General features: G+C 40.4%; 2 protein-coding genes and 1 long non-coding RNA gene across 3 annotated transcripts; 2 read left to right on the top strand and 1 right to left on the bottom strand.

Annotated features, from left to right (window-relative positions):
• Positions 1-111: 111 nt before the first annotated feature.
• Positions 112-16,039, bottom strand: LOC124407050. The gene is made up of 3 exons (XR_006929278.1): positions 16,026-16,039; positions 15,336-15,341; positions 112-225 (listed from the first exon to the last, which is right to left on the bottom strand). It is a non-coding gene; the product is annotated as an uncharacterized LOC124407050 (long non-coding RNA).
• On the top strand, positions 1,669-7,947 carry LOC124407047 (coiled-coil domain-containing protein 85C). The gene is made up of 4 exons (XM_046882849.1): positions 1,669-3,269; positions 5,128-5,500; positions 7,032-7,297; positions 7,658-7,947. Exons 1-4 carry the CDS (start codon positions 2,709-2,711, stop codon positions 7,700-7,702), a joined length of 1,245 nt encoding a protein of 414 aa, XP_046738805.1. The 5' UTR covers positions 1,669-2,708; the 3' UTR covers positions 7,703-7,947.
• Positions 11,680-15,385, top strand: LOC124407046 (potassium channel subfamily K member 13-like). The gene is made up of 4 exons (XM_046882848.1): positions 11,680-11,979; positions 12,663-12,855; positions 13,909-13,983; positions 14,180-15,385. The coding sequence occupies exons 1-4, from the start codon at positions 11,851-11,853 to the stop codon at positions 15,055-15,057; spliced, it is 1,275 nt and encodes a 424-aa protein (XP_046738804.1). The 5' UTR covers positions 11,680-11,850; the 3' UTR covers positions 15,058-15,385.
• Positions 16,040-17,799: the final 1,760 nt, after the last annotated feature.

Raw genomic sequence — 17,799 nt, 5'->3', positions numbered from 1 at the left:
CCCCCCCCCCCCCCCCCTCCCCCCAACGCTCCCTTTTCATTCGAGGAAAACGTGTGCGCAACGAGTCTTCAACAATTTTATATACATGCTATATGTAAATATACATACATATAGATTGTTTGTGATGTTGCTCTCACGTGCCCAACGTGCTTGTGAGATCACATTCGTTTTGCAATCCTGTTACGCAATATTCTGAATTTTGTATTTGTTTGTTTGTTTTTTTTTCTTTTTTTTTTCATAACGATTGTATTTTACACCAAGGTAAATAGGAAGTTTTCAACTTGGGTGAAACTCGAAACAGATTCAAATTGATATATTTGAAATGAATGAAAAATATCGAGTCAAAGATGTCGATAAAATCTCGATTATGCAATTGTACGACGTGTACTACGAAAACTTGAAATGCTTGAGATGTGTCTATAAATTTAAGCATTTTCCGAAATTGCGTATAAGATGCGGTTTAAGATGTCGACTTTGGGTAATCAAAGTTTGGTCAGATCGGATCAAAAAACGAAGAGCTGAAGAGGAAGAAAGAAAAATTTCGCGCAATCTCTACACTCCGTTTGTCATTTGCTTTATGTTGATCATTAATCGAGTTGCCTTTTATAGATGAACAATGATACGAAATGACCTCGTAACAAATACACTTTGTCTGTATTGGGTCCATAGATGCTTACGTATACATGTAATGTGCTCCAAATATGCGGCGCGATCTGAATTATACTTTCTATTCCACGCTTCTGCTGCAGCACCATCAGCATCGCCGGCGGGAACGCGGCCAGATCGAATGAACATAACGGATTGTTTATTCATCGGCTGATCCGTCCAACGATCGATCATTTCAAAAGACGACCATCGTGTGATTTTATTTTTTACAAATTGGGAATGCACTAATTCATTCACACATGTGTTTAATAAAGAAGGACGCGTGGTATGATAGATATATATTTAAAAAAATTTGGATTCCTTTTTTTATGTACCTGTATACTGATAATTTATATTTTTCAAATTACTTCCGACTCTCCAATGGAGACCTCTCTTCTGCAGCTCATATGCATAGGTAATTATACAGACCTTGAAGAACCATTGGAAATGAGTTATTTTGCCAAAAATTTGTAATTTCTAAGTAACTATCTTCATCTATCGCCGATTGACCAATAAACTATGAGATGTGAATTTCTTATGAACGTGGGAAAAAATTTTCTCCTTCTTCTTCTTCTTAAAAAAAGAAAAAAATTGGCAAGCCGTGGTATGCGGTGCAAAATTACGCGTTATCCATGGGCCTTATAGCTGGAGTTTAAGTTTACGACGTTGCACCTGCCGAACCAGGTCCCAGTGAACCCTCGGGACCCAGGAACCCATGATGAATCTGACGTATTGCTCGGTCAGGTAAATATCCCGTGGTAGAGAATACATTTCGGGTGTTCCAAAAAGGGCGAAAACCCCGCAGGTTCCCTTCCATGAAAAAAGGGGATGAGGACCTTCCCCCACCCGCTGACAATGCCATGAGATCGAGCTTCGCTCCGGGGACCGTGTGGCATTTGTGTACCTGTGCGTGTACCTGACCCAATGCAGCCCCACTCGGGCCCCACATTCTCTACCCCCACCCTAATGCCCAACAGAAATCACTGCATCCTGGACGACCAATAAGCAGCCGACTTTTCATTCCCGCGCGCAGTGACGTCAGGCGTCGCGGCGTCGTCCGCAATCACGTCAGACGCTCGCGGGGTCGCCATGTTTCGTGCGTGGATTTTGACGTGAGAATCCGTGGAGTAGCTTAGTCTTCCTTACTTGTGTACCAAAACCAATATCGCCGAGTTTTTTCCTGTTAAACCCCGACGTTTCGATACCGCGTTGAACCGATTCGTACCTGCCGGAAAGTCCGGGATCAAAAGGTTGCCCTTTCGTTCAATCTGGACCACCTTTGGAAGCCGTCAAGTTTACATTCCAGGCTCGAAAAACCGGACGCCATATTCTTACGATACGTACACGCTGCTACTGCGGTGATTGGAGAGAAAACTCTCGGCATTCCGGAGCGCACGATTCGCCCCCGAAGAAGACTTTCGAACACCCCTGGCTTACGGAAGTCAGAGCTATGTAGGAGGGTGCGGGTACACCGGTCATTGGTCACGCCGGTAATCCGAGGATAACCGACACGACGACGACGGTGCGGAACCAACGAGCTCTTTACGTCCGCCTCGGAGTGTTTGTCGTGCAGTTTCTTATCCCTGTTGACTCGAGTCACCGAATGTGCAGCGGAGGTTTATTATTGTGATTATGACGGTGTGCAATCTGACTCGTCGAGCCTAGTAATGGTCGGTTGTCAGGGTTTGGTGGAACTGCAGAGAGACGCGGAGTGCAGGGAAATGCCGATCGAGGAACACGACTGACTGACTGACTGACTGACTGACTCACTGACTGACTGACTGACTGACTGGCTGAGTGGCTGATTGTGAGAGGTGTTGTAAAGGTGCGTGTGTGTTCAACCTCTGTTGCCTCCTCACTCGTCGTTGGTCATTTGAGGATCGCGAAACCCGGACCATCGCCTGACCCAGATTACGGAGGGACCGAGTCGCGGATAAAGCAGCGACCGACTGACTCGGAGCTGAGTTGAAAAGAGTCGGCGATTTTTCTCCTCCCATATCTTATTTTATTTATCTTTATTTGAAAAATGGGACGTAGCCCTGCCCCGAGCTAATTCGCCCGCGATGTCCAATAAGAACAAGCCGCTGCAGCATCACCACCAGCAGCAACAAAACCAGCAACAGCACGCAGCGCACATGATCAAGCCAGTACAGGAAACGGTACCGCCACGGTATCAGCCTCCTCCGCAGCCAACAACCGGCATCCTCAAACATCATCCTCATTTTCCACCGGGCTCATCCTCGCAGACCGGCGCACCTCCGCCGCCCTCGAACCCCGCTTTAAACGGCCTGCATCCCCACCAGAATCACGCCCAAATACACCGGGTACAACCCCCGGGGCAGAAAGATGCCCAGGGTAAATATCCCGCGAAGATAGTCCCGCCCGATCATCCGACATCGGCAAAACAGCATTCCCTTCACGGGTACAACGTCCAGGGCAAGGTTCCTCAGGGACAGATACCTCCCGCCAGTCAATATCCTTTGACTCAGGTTGTTCAACGACAGAGAATCACCGACGAGGATTTTCTCAGGCTTGGACCAGTGGAAATGCTCAAGTTTGTCAGGAAGACGGAGTCCGATATATCAAGGGTCGCCACCGAGCAGAACCGACAGATACAGAGTCTGGTAAGACTGTCAGATATTATATCCTTATTGCTCCATGCTCTTATCGCTGTCAGCGCTTGTGTACCTCATCGTCCTCATCCACTTGGACTTTTATGATTTATCACGCCTGATCAGCATCGTCGTATCTTCTTACTCCTCGTCGTCTTGTTTACGGCTTCTGGGTCAGCTGGTCAAACGACCGCTGGCTCATCGCGAATGCATACGTGTATATATCGGTATAATGCAATTCAAGTTCGTAACGTTACAGTAACGATGCATTTTCAGGTAAAAATCTTTACTTCGCGCCGTTAGAATTGTCTGAAATTGTCATGAAGTCATTTTGAAATTGGAAAATAAAGAATCTCTTCCTGATGTTCCGTGACGCTAACGTTACTTGCTTCAATCTCGTTACCGATTGTTTGGTCGTTAGAAACTCTCGTCGCAAAGCTTGGATTTTAAGTGATTTCAGGATATATTGCACGTGTTATACCATAATTTAAGATGAATCCATTTTGCGATCGTTTCGTTCAGTTTATGGTCACTCAAGAGATTGATGCTCGGTAATCGGTGTTCGGCAATTTTGCTACGCATCACTTATCGCCGCACCTATACCTTTTGCACTAATCGCATCTGTCAATATCGCGTAAGCAACTCGCCGCTGGGTATAACACGATTCTCATAATCAGGAATCCATCGCGGTTATGTGTTTAGTAAGTGAACGTCAAGTCGAATCATGCGTCATTCGTCATTCGACCGAAATAAACTTGCTTTTTGAGAGACGCTAAATTGTCGGTAGAGTGCAGGTGTATTGCTGTGACCTGACCAAACTATCCCCGAATCTTGAACAAATTGGTTCAAAAAATTACACAGAGGTCTAGCATGTGTTCAGATAGTATTAGAAAGTATACGTTGAGATAAAACTTGAATTTCGTTGCGATAAAAGGCGGGATGTAGCAAAAACATCTTTCGAATTATCCAGCGTCTGCTGGAAATTTCAGTTTTAATTCTTCTGAAAGTCGTTTTGTATTCGATAAGTATAGTTTAATGATATATTTCAGTCACATCACGGTAATCATTGTCATTAGATAGTCGAAGTGAATTAGACGATTCGTCTAAAAATTTTCCACTTCCAAGTCTCGTTACTGATTATGTCAATTAAACTACATGACCGTAATGAAATACGAGTATATCCGGGTTTTGATGTTCGAATCGTCAATAGCATAAAAATGAGTGAGTTAAGTATTAGGTCATCGAACTGAACATTTCGTGTTCAAATCAGAAAAATCTCCTCACATAAGATGATGCGAGCAGTTATCTTATTCTGGTAGAACCAGTTTGCAAGCTGATTCTGAGTTGCATCCCACAAACCCAGTAACCGGCTATTCTCCACATGCATACTAGAATCAATTATGCAGAATCCTAAATTTGCCTCTTGGAAAATAATAACAAGGAAACAATAAATAGCAGCGATAGAAACGTACACAAGTCTAGAGATAAGTTAAAAATAAGCAAGAGACTGAAGTCAGTAACGTTAACGTAACACGAAACGTGGTAGGAAAAAATCACTGGTTAATTGAATTATCTAGTGACCGAAGTAGTTGAGCTTTCAATGAAATGACCAAATAACGATTTTTCCCGAAACATGAATCATTACAATAAAGTTACCAACTTTATCTCCAAAAAAAAAGCAAGCAATGAAGCTTGTAAACGAACCGCATGGGGATCAGTGATGACGCGTATGAGGTGCTCGGGGTCAAGAAGCGGTGGTAATATGGGGCCGTATAACAGGCCCATAATTCATTGGTATAGTTGCTACCTGCAGCCTGGAAGTAGGGCATAAAACTGTAAGCTCAAAGTATCGGTGATGATTTCTTTGCAGTTGAACGAGCTTCGGGCCCTGAAGGAGGCGAACCAACGTCTGAGCGACGACAACCAGGAGCTCCGGGACCTCTGCTGTTTCCTGGACGACGATCGTCAGAAGGGTAGAAAGTTGGCGAGGGAATGGCAAAGGTTCGGAAGGTACACGGCTAGCGTGATGCGGCAGGAGGTTTCGGCCTACCAAAACAAGCTCAGGCAGCTCGACAACAAGCAGCAGGAGCTGATCAAGGACAACCTGGAGCTCAAAGAGCTCTGCCTCTACCTCGACGAAGAGAGAGGCGGCGGACAGAGGGACGACGGAGATGGTTCCAGTTCCAGTACCAACGCCGAGGAGACTGTGCCGCCGAGGTCAAGACACACCTCCACTTTTAACGGTGAATATTTCTTAACGTTACAACGTCGAATGCCCAAACAGCCGATTCCATTCCCCTTCCTAATCTTATCCGCGGCTAATTAATTACTGCATCTAAACACACTCCATGGAATCGATCCGAGACGTTTGGACCGTGGATCAATTGCGTTTTCTGCACGAGGGCTGCACGGTGTGGTAAACTTCGAAACGTTGATCTATATGGGGATCAGTTAAGAGGAATTTGTCAAAGGATGTATACGACTCTCAGGTAGCCACAGATAATCAATGAGATATCATGATACATTTGTTTCAAGTCGATTAAATCTAGTTATAGTTAGTGGACAGTACGAAATGGTGATGAATTTCATACGCATGTTGCATGGTCAGTAAAAGGTTCATTCGTGAATGCTATTATCTGCAATGAAGAAACTTTATTCTGTGTAACAATAGGGAAGTTTCATGGGAAAAACGTCGCACTGTTTATGTATGTGCGTAGAGTAATGTTAAATAAATCGGTTGTGTTTTTTTCATTCATTCCTTACAAACAATAATTACAAAAGTTATGCAATCTAATTTCACTGTTTTTATGTACATGTTTAGATATACTTTATAGTTGCAGACGGTATTTTTCTCGATCAGTTGATACTTTGCTTCAGATATTTTTCAAATAAGAACAGAAAACACATGATGAAACTTTCCTTCCCTAAAACACTAATATATTGAGAATTGACCAGAATTTATAAATGATCTCGAATAAAACGACTAGATTGAAGTATGCAAAGGTTCCGAATCGAAAGGTTAGTCTGATTTCAATTCTTTGTAAAGAATTTCTAGAATCTTTAGAAAAAATATTACACGACTGACCATTGGAAACTTGTAGATAATAGATGACCAATGACGCAAGTTTTAACCGTCGTAATTTTGTTAATTATCTTCCAAGTCACCGTCTTCTTGTTTTTCTCATTATATTTCACAGGAATTTCCTATTTCAACACTATAAATAAGTGAAAGTGTCGCGGTGCAGGAAGCATGTTTTGAATATCTTTCACGGATTTTCGAACGTGTTAAATGTCAACACACGCGATAATTTAGTAACGAAGTTCTAGCCGACGATTTCGTCGACCTGGTAACTTCAGGCAGCGATTAAATAATACGAAATCGTAATTACCAAGCTAATTGTCCGACGAGCTGCATGGAGCGTGGTGAAACCAACCAACTCGGCTCTGGATTCCCACTCTCTATATATAGAATAATGTAACCACTGCTTCAGATAATGTCTGACAAGCTGCACGCAGATTTCAAGGAATTGTCTCAAGGAAACTCACGATCAGTAGAGCAAAAAATAACTTCTTCTTTCGGCGCATGCACAGGATGCAAATGAAAAAATGCAAGAATCCGAGGAAACAGCTATTTCACAATTTTTGCGGACTGAAATCTAAGACGCTTTTTTTTGAGAAGGAAAACTCGAGTTGATCAACACTATATTTATTCCCCTATCGCTGAAACATTTCAATCCAGATAAAAATTCTAAAATTTTCATTCTTTTATTGCAGACCAAACTATGCAGTACGTTCGAAGCCTTGAACAGCGAGTAAAGCAGCTTGAGGAGGATAAAAGTGTGCTGCAAGCCAGGGCGCAAGGGTGGGAACCACCCCCTGGTGAAGTATGGGAAAACCCAAATTCTTCCGCCGACAGCACCCCCCTAGGAGGCCGTCCCGAGGCCGTCGTCCGAGCTCTTCAAGTTTTGGAAGTCAGGGAACAGCTTGAGAGAGAAGGCGGTCACGACGGCGAAAAGGCGTTGGTCAGAGAAATGTGCAATGTGAGTTGATCTTTATTTCTAACTGCTCAATCATCGACTAAACATCGTTAAAACTTGAACAGGCAGAAAGAAAAAAATATAACGAAATCATGGAAATTAAGCGAATTTTTTATTCGGGGTGTTGAGTACTCGGGAATAACTGAAAATTCGTTTGAAAAGCGAATTCCTAAACTTCTCAATCGCTTGACAACTTGTTAGAATTTGCTTCGTCGTTTAATACTGGTTGCAAAGATTTGAAGAAGTAAAGAGCTAGAAACTAGGTAAATCATTACGCTGAACTGATCTTGTTAAATCATATTTTATTTTAGGCTAACCAGTTGTTAAACTAATGTAAAATAATGATATTTGGTTTGATTTCAGGTCGTTTGGAGAAAACTAGAGGAAGCTCCTCAGCCGAGACATTAACCTGAGAGACAAAAAGTACATATTTATAAAATATTATATATAGACACATCCTAGGGTATAATAAGACAGTTTTATCTGCCGAGCTATGATACCTAATCAGTTTTGATATTATATGTATTTTTAAGATACTACAAGGATCACTAGGTATAATTAATTGTCACGTGTTCATTAACGCGTAAGTGCCCGTATTGCCTTCCATAGTATTATTATACAGAGATTATTATTGTCAAAATGATAAATTTATAAATTATTTACATATATATTATATATATACATATTATAAAAAATATATATATATTATATAAATATAACGTAGTTTATAATATATATGCACTGTATACAGATAGGATTTTCATGTGTATAATATTCTATTACCGTAACGATCGTGACGACGTTACATTCTTTGTAATAATGTTCTATTTATAAACCTCTATTTTACATTATACGAATGCCGTTAGCTTGCCTAGATGCGACTGTTATATTAATAAAATATATTTTTATTAAACCGCGCGGTATAATTTGCCTGCATATATACATTATACTCAAACGTGACGGATACACCTACGTGATTATTTGGACATTGAGTTTTTTTTTTTCTTGTGATGTATTGACTTCGCCGCCGCACGGTATTCGCTTGCCTCCCGAAATCCAACTAATTATTATACATACATGCCTTAAAACGTAATCTGTTCATTCTCTCGGGTGAAGTGAATGCGATAAATCAAACGGGAACCTGGTTTTTTTTTTTTTGAGTTTTTTTTAACAGTCATCGTCTCGGACACTGGAACATGAAAATAAAATTAAAATCACTCAACGATACCTAACACATGTGGCATATTAAACAACCGTGAAGTGAGTCATGCGTGTTTCACCGCCACCTTATACTCGAACCTAGATCTGCCTAAATCTGTAGTCGAGAAATGTGAAATTTCTAACAGATTCCATTTTTTCAAAATGGATGTTGTAAACTGAGAAAAGTGTTATAATATGAAATTTTTTGTGTTTATACATTGTTATATGTATTTGTAGATGCAAAGAAATTCTAATTTAAAGTCTGAGATTATTAACGTGAAATTTAATCCAAATTTGCACTGAAAAATGTAATATCATTATTTTTTACACGAAAAACTCAGGAAAAAACTATATAGTAAAGAGCTGAAAGCTCGAATGGATTTTGTTTTCCAGTTAATAAAATTTATGTGGAAAACGTATGTTTGGTGTTTAACGTCTCGATCTGCAGTGCAGCCGAAAACATTATTCAGCCGTCAATCAATAAAGTAATAGACTGGTATTGTAAACAAAACGTCGAAGAAGAAACCACGATCGACTCCTATTGTACATAGTCGATAAAACTTCGATACCGCAGAAAAGGTAATTTTAACGGAAATCCAAACGGTAATAAACGTTGAACCGGTATGTTTCAAATCATCGTCTTCCATGGCCTGATGAATTTCTTCTTGAAACTGTTAGATCTACGTTGCGTGCATGAAATTGATTGAAATAATGTTCAGTAGAAAAGCTAGAGTCTTCTTTTTTTTATCCATGTTTCTGAACGAATCTAGAAACTTTCGGCACTACACAATACACGTAAATCGATCTGTTTGCAATTGCATTGTTTGCATTGTAAATGATGGAATCGAAAGAGAAATTCATAATCATCATTATCAAAACGATATTTACGTGTTCCTATATACCTATATGTACCTGTGGGTTTTACTATAATTATTTTAATTTGCGGTTACCGTTGATCGAACTTTCTCCGTGCATAATTGGATAACGCTTTCCAAGTCAGTGCACTAAAAATTGAAAGCTGAGCAATTTTGATTAGCTATTTGTTCTATGTCTTTTATTGTTTTTAGTCACGTAGAAATTGTACTCGTAGAGCGTGGTTTAATTTATACTTTTCACACGTACAACCGGGATAATGCTTCCGATTTCGATATCAGTTGAAAAAAAAGTTCAAAGAAAAGAATAATCCGAGATTGAGCATGTATTTATTTTATTCAAATCTCTTCGTAAAATTGAGGTTGAAATCCATGGTAATTTTTTAAACATTCAAAAATAATGAAGTTAAAAAAATCTCATATAATATTGTAATATCTCTGCATGTGATTGATGGATGCAGCGATGCAACTTAAACGATGACTATCTTTCAAAGTACACCTCAAGTCTGTGCTATTTTTGGTGTTAAATTAGAAACTGTACGTGTATTACATTGCTTAATGTGTGCCAGTGTAGATTTGAAAGAAAACGAGAAGCAAAAGAAAAATAATAAAACGATAATAGCTGCGACGGCACATGAGACACGAGTTGCGAGAAAAGAAGGGGAAATTATTTTCGACGCATTGCAACGCCGTGACATTTCGGTCACACTTTTCAGTGCACCGGCTAATTATCTCCTTTATCTAACACAACGTTTACTTTTCCTCGAGGCTCTGAAAGTGTCGTTTTATTTTTTCTTTTCACCCGTGTTTTCCTTTTACTTCTTTTTCTCTTCTTCTTCTTCTTCTCTTGCTGACGAGGACACGCGCTCAATGCCCACAAACGAAGATCTATTTCTATTTTTAACGCTCAAAGGATCCCAGACTTTCAATGACAGCTCCCGAGATTGCCCTAGAAAACTACACGCTTTTTGGCAACGCCAAAAGCATCAGACATGTCAGCTCCTCGCATACGTGTAAATTTACATTTTTTCTATCCGACTTTTTATTTTTCACTCTCATTTGCATCAGGGAAAACTTTCAGCAAACTATACTGCAAATGCGTCTATCTTCTTCAAGTCCTGCAATAATCTGCCTGCAGTCAAGATAAATTCAACACGAGTCGGTAGCTAAGTAGATACGTGTGAAATATCGGGGATAACGAGTTAGAGAAGTGTATTATAATGATCTGTGACGATCTGCTACCTGTGTAAGTGTATAACGTATTCCAAGCTTCTAATCGTCGGTTGCACAGCAGCGTTGTAATAAGGTTCTTGACGTTCTCACGGACTTCGCAGGTTCATTGTAGACATCCGTACGCGTAAACTGACAATGAGTATACCTTATATACCTAATTCAGCACCCACGCAAACTGGATACTGTCAACCAATTGATTGTTAACCGAAAATGTGTATTATATTCTTGTTATACTTGAGGGTAGCTATTTACTTAAAAAGTTTTCGAGTAAATCGAAAGCCTCGAAAGAATTGTCGCTGAGAATACACGTACAGTAACGTACCAAGTAAGTTATAAGAAGTTAACATATGATTGGAGATATTTTCGAATTCATATCACGATCAGCTGTGATCGGTATTGCTCATCCATAGACTACAGGAGTACAATCACGTTCCGTTTTATATCAGTTCTTTATTCGTAAAAAAATTCAAATTTATTGATTTCCAGTTTCTTTTTATGCTTTCTGTTAACACAGTCATATTTTTAGATTTGAATTTGTAATCGTCGCGACCTGGAATTTGAACAAATTTAAATGAGACGCCTTTCTACTTTCGTACTCATGATCTCTAAAACGGTTTTGCGAATATGGTAACAGCAGTAAATCGTATATATATGTCAATTATTTGAATACCATCCCCGCAATATCCGCAGATAAATCGATACAACTCAAAGTAAAAGCAAATCGTAACACGCTGTTTATAATATACATATACGTATTTAATATCTTTTGATCTGAATGTGAAACGTGATGTCGCTTATCGGATGTAAACGACATGCGCGTACGATCTGCCAGCTTTGAGCGAAGTGCAGAATCCGATTTGTCGAATATAACGATCGGTTATCCGATTAAAGAGTTTCATTAATCTCTGACATGTTCTCGTTCCGATTGATATAGTGGGCGTCTACAACACGATCCAAGCCTTCCACATCCATCCTTCCACCTACAGCTATTTTAGTTCAACTGATGAACCGATTGTTATATCCACTAAACATCTCTCTCCCTTCCTCTCTCCCTCTCTCTCTCTCTCTCTCTCTCTCTTTCTCTGCATACCGCCTAGATTGGTGTTTGGTGAACGTCTTTACATCACTGACGGGATCTGGAGTTTGCGCGTTTCCGGTTCAACGGTGGCCGTCGTTGTGCACGTGGTCCAAGATCCGCGGAGAGGGGGTGGGATTCGTCTGCTCAGAGCAGGGCGATGAGAGTCATCGGGGATGTGCATGTGCGGAGGCCTCGCGGAGGACAACGCAAGGTTCGTCCTACTAGCCGGTGTCCTGGCCGCCTACATGCTCGCCGGTGCCGCTCTTTTTCAACGGCTGGAAGCTGACCTGGAAGTTCGACAGGTGGGACACTTTCGTCAAACGTTTCATACCGCGTCCCAAAATCCGAGTGAAACATTTCTTTTCTCATTTTTTCTCGCCTTTATTCGGACACGCGCGAAAGTGACGTCGCGAAATTTTTTCTGCATTTCAATACTTATTCACATTTCATTGCTCATCGTCGATTTCTTGTTTCATGGATAATCGGGTCACTCGATGGGACAAATCGAAATTTGCAATGATGGGATTAAATTGTACGAACTTATAGTATGTCAAAAGGGTTTTCGAGTTTATTTCCGGCAATGAACCGTGAAGTCAATTTCATACGAGGCATGATAGATTATGCTTGAAGTTTAAACGGTTACCGAAAATGCGGTGAGAAAAACTTGGCGCCAGTGACTCGGCAACGTAAATTGAGCTGCTCCGATTCTTTGCGAGGAGATAAAAATCCCTGACGTAATCATGCAGGGCTGTATGCTTCTGGACGCGAATGTAAATAAGTACATACACGATATATACTTTTGTACTATACCTGTATACATACAAATACGCGCCGGGGTAATGGATCGAGGATTGAGAAATGTTATGGGAAGAATAGAGCAACAAAACGCCAATCAAACTGCAACGTGTTTATAACGGTTTATACATATATGTATTTCTATTATATATCTTCCTTCTTTATTCACCGATCATCTCCTCATCTTTAGGCTGCTGAATTTTGGCGCGTCTATCACAACTTTCGAAAACAACACCTTCAGCCAGGAACTGAATCTGTTCATCGGTTACACGAACTCCTATCCGCCTACGGAAACGCTTCGTCTGCTGGCATCATCAACAAAAGGCGACGCTGGGACTTTCCGGGAAGTTTTCACTTCGTTGGAACCATCGTGTCGACGATCGGTGAGAGATCAGAGTTTATTAATTCTTGACAGCTAATTTATCACCAATACATGAATGGGAGAACTGGGTTGTGGAATTTTTGAATCTTTAAATTGATAGGCTTAGCATGAGTTTTCGAATAATGAATATTATAGTTTTAAAGTACTCTTTTACTTTGCAAGGAGTGAAAAAATCTTTGGACGGAGTGCGAAAATATAATTAGGTTTGAAAATTTGAAGATTGTCGTAGTAAGAATTTCTAAAACAAAATTAATAAATTCGTTGTCCCATGATCACTTTGTTATTAAATATAATAAAAGCGTTAAAAATCTCGTCGCCGATCTTATTGTTAGTTCAATTGAAATTTCACAGAGTCCGTTGAAAATAATTCTTCAATAATCTAGTAAAAATCACGTAGCAAATATTTATAGCAAATATTTCACTCTTCATTCAACGTACCGCTGACTTTTTTCGCTCCACAATTAAAGAAAGAAACCAAAATTGATCATGTGCACACAGCACTCGAATTTCCATTTCAAGCGAAATAATAATTATATTTTGTCTATAACAAAATATTATTCCTCAGAATCAGTCATTTCACTTCATTCGTTTTTTCGCCAATAAACGTACCCACTTAATTTCAATGAAAATCTGAAGGATAATCATTATTCCAACACACACACGCCCATATCCACGTGGCAAGACGGATTCTTCTGTAATTTTTATCTTTTTTCTCTTCAGTTTCCGGCTGAAGAATATAATTTATAATCGACTTATAATGACGGCAAGAAAGGTCCGTCAGGTCGGCGACCCGCGATGCGTGGGAATGTAGGAGGGTAGATTCCGAGATGCTAATATGCCTCCATCCTCAGACCGCAATTGCACGCTCACAAATACACGCGCTCATTCCGCATATCCTTAGCTTCTATTCTTCGCGGGCTTTGCGGTCACACAACGAAGTCAAGAGAATGTCGCGCGACCGTACATGCATTGTGCACAACTCCACTCGGCGAGATAAACGTTTTAAATTATCTCGACGCCTCGACTGACCCACATTTAACCATCTCCTTTACAGGATACGGCAGCACCGCCCCTCAGACGACTGCTGGACGCGTCGCCGTTGTTCTCTACGGATTCCTGGGCTGCTCTGGTAAGACCTGGGGGTATATGTATGCGTAGCACTAAATTGCATCCCCTGTAAGTCTACCTTTGATTTTTGGTCTGAAAACTCCTTTTTTTTCCTCCACTTGACTCGTTTCCAAACTTGTCTCCTGATCAAAAGGGAGACCAACAGTCGTCGCGTGTCCTGAAACTTGTTACTTTTACTCAAAATGTCACTCTACCAGGTGGTATCCTGTTCTTCAACCTCTTCCTGGAGAGGATAATCACCTTCCTGGCCTGGGTGCTGCGCAGCATCCACCTGCGACGTCTTAAGAAGCGTCTACGAAAGACGACGCTTGCCTCGCGACGAATATCGCGAGGCTCGACACGCGCGAGAGCCTCACTCCCGGACATCCTTGACGACGACGATGACGTGGGTCTGGAGCACTGGAAGCCGAGCGTCTACTGGGTGATGCTGTACTTGTCACTGGCCTCGTGTGGGGTGGCTTGTTGCGCAGCGGCGGTTTACGCACCCCTGGAGGGCTGGAGCTACTTCGAGGCGTTGTACTTCTGCTTCGTGAGCTTCGCGACCATCGGCTTCGGCGATTTCGTGACGACGCAGCAGCCGAGCTATCCATTCGTGCACTGGTACCGCTTCGCAAATTTCGTTTTCCTCGTGATCGGGTGCTGCTGCATTTACTCGCTGCTCAACGTCACGTCGATCGTGATAAAACAGGCCCTCAACTGGGTGATAGAGAAGCTGCGTTGCGACGGGGGCGGAATGGCCGCACCCCGTCTTCCCAGGAGACGGTCTTCCGTGTCTGCAGTCTACTGCACTCGACGAAGACCGACGAAAGTCGGCGCCAGGGACTCGATGCATAGCTCAGCCGGTGAACCTGACGCCTCGGACACCCCCAGGCGGTTGTCCGGGGAGCTGATATCCATGAAGGATTTCTTCTCAGCGAACAAAGTATCCCTCGCCGTGATGCAGAAAACACTTTACGAAACCGCCCAGATGCAGAGGGGCGGTGGGACTCCCTCGAATTCGACGACCCCCCATCATCAACCGACCTTCAAGCCTGGCGCCGTCGGCCCTCTTGCTATTGCGAGCGAAAAGTTCTGAGCGGACTCCCTGGAGTGTTGATGCACAGACTCTAAAAAGTAAAAAGTGACCGGCCTTAAACAGCCTTATAGCCAAGACTGATCCATTAGGATACATGCGACATGAGGGTGATCCTTATTTAGGGTGTTGACGAATATTTTTTTCGTGCCGCCTCGCAAATCGACTGCGAATAATTCAAAAACGATTCCCTAATTTTTTCAAATTTTTATCTCTACTCCTTGTGCTATCTCACGAAATTTTTGTTCCGCCGTAAGAATAATATGGGATTTTATGATCACTTGACACTTTTTTTTTTTCCGGAAATTTTCATGAGAAAAACCTTAAACAAACGGGGATTTATCACGTATAATTCCATGTTATTCTTATGCCAAAAGAAAAGCCTCGTGAAACGGCATAAGGAATTAAAATAAAGATCTGAAAAAATTAGGGATTGTTTTTGAATTATTTGGAATCGATTTGTAGAATGGCACGGAAAATATTCGTCTACACCCTAAATAAGGACCACCCTAATGCGACATACTTCTGCAGGGTTTAGATATAATTCTTCACTCGTATGATTTACATTCTATCAAGTGATTTCAGATCTTCGTAGTACGGTGTTGAAAATTCAGATTAAAACATCAGCGAAAGATCTGTTTAAGGTATTGAAGAATATCTGCAGTAAAAAAATCACCCACCGCACCTTACAGTATTTATCGTATTATATAAATTGCACGGGTGACACTCACACAGCTGGCTATAGTCGCAAAAGTGAAATGACCGGTGCTAAAAATTAGAATTATCTTGCAACTGCAGATTTTGCCGACATAGCAATGATACAAATCGATTCGATCGTAATTTATTTTGCATGTAAGGAAGTAACATTCTCTACTGCAAATTCCAATTTATAGATATAAAATATTTTTAAGTAATGTATTATAGTACTGACAATGATTATCATACGTTTATTTCCAAAGTATATAAAAAACCCGATTATATTATAAAGTAAATCTCGTGTAGAATAGCATGATAATAAAGTTCGGTTAGATATGAACCCCGGTGATATTATTATTCGAATTTAAATTTATCGTCAAGTATTTCCTACAACGGTCATTAAATTAAAGTAATTAAATTTCATAAAATGTATGCCATACATAATGAATTGGGGTAAAAATATAATACTGATTTTTTTCAAACCCTTCTCACATCGTGACAAAATTGTGATACTCTCGTGTTTCACGGTGGTGTAAACAAAGTTGTTGAGAGAAACGGGGGAAAAAAAAAAATTTGAACACGCGAATAAAAAAGTGAACATAGTACAGACAGCATAAATAAATTGCAATGACGTTCAAAAGCGTGGGGATGGCAGAGAATATTCATAATTTCAACGAACAATCAATCCAGAAAGAAGATACTAAAGACGTAAACATGAACACGAAGTCGCTTTATTTTGAGGTACCGTGGACACTTTTCTTCATACGTTATATATTCCACAACATAAAATTTACTCCAGTTTTTGAAATTGTTGCGGTTAATTGAGCGACATAGAAAATCAAAAATCAGATGTACTGATTAAAACTCGTCAATTTCCAAATACTGATTTCGATTCAAGGTACCGCATGAAAATTTGACAGTTTTCACCTGCCTCATCGATATGATTGCATTAGAAGAAGGGGTCTTCGGAAGCGGTACCTCACACAGTCGTATAGCTCGAGCTCACCGAAATTTGCAGCACGGTTTGCAGCTGAAGGACGGTTCGATATTTCGCTACACTCACGCAAGTGGACCTAGTTTGGATGATGAGGATAAAATGTGTCGCGATAAGGATATTAATGAACGGCAGGAGACAAAAAATTCCTCTAATTAAGATGTCGCGAGAAAAGAAAAAATAATTACATTATCGCAATGATGTTTAAAATATTAATCATATACAGTGAAAAAAATTAGCCAAATGACAGATAAATTACGAGAATTTAGGGAATAACGTATATACGATTATTATGGTGCACTTTTCCCACCAAAGAATTTTACGAAACCTGAAAATAAATATCTTATAAGACTCCAATGTAATGATAGTCAAACAGCTATTACTGCAGTGTTAAATAACTTTATTTCAGTGGTTTTTACAATGTGCTTTTCCATGTTCTCAGTATTGTCAACAAATATACAATCATACTCATATGTATCCGGAAATATCGTACATGAAAACATACGCCGTACGTTTAATATACAAAAGGAATAAATATATGAGAAATAAGAAATTGTCGCTGCGCATAGTGAACTACAGAGATGACAGTGTATATATTTTCGATATCAGCGTGATTCGCTATTAGTTTTTTCGTTTTATTAATTTTGTTCAATACTGTTGCATTCATTCCCTGCACAGTATTGTTGTCATTTCTTTGCAACTACGACTGGAGCTTCCTACATACATAATTTACCATATTTTCTGCATTCCTTGACACCAGGAAGTATCATTACTGGACACTTATATGTATATATGTATATATATATATATATATATGGGAGATATGGAGAAATTAGTCACAAGTTTTAAGTTTTACTCTTTGATAGGTCAAGGGTTTTGCATTTTTTCCGACATGATCCGGATAATTATCACGAGGGATGGGTACAGTAAAGATCAGTCAAATTCGCACACGTTAATCAAAGCAAAAAAAAAACATATACGTATATTATGATTCCTTGGATCATCTTATAACGCTATGAAATTCTGTAAATTTATTTATTTGTATGTTCCTTCAT

This window comes from Diprion similis, chromosome 6 (genome assembly GCF_021155765.1).
Source record: "Diprion similis isolate iyDipSimi1 chromosome 6, iyDipSimi1.1, whole genome shotgun sequence".
NCBI classification, from domain to species: Eukaryota; Metazoa; Arthropoda; class Insecta; order Hymenoptera; family Diprionidae; genus Diprion; species Diprion similis.
This window is presented reverse-complemented; position numbering and strand designations above follow the sequence as displayed.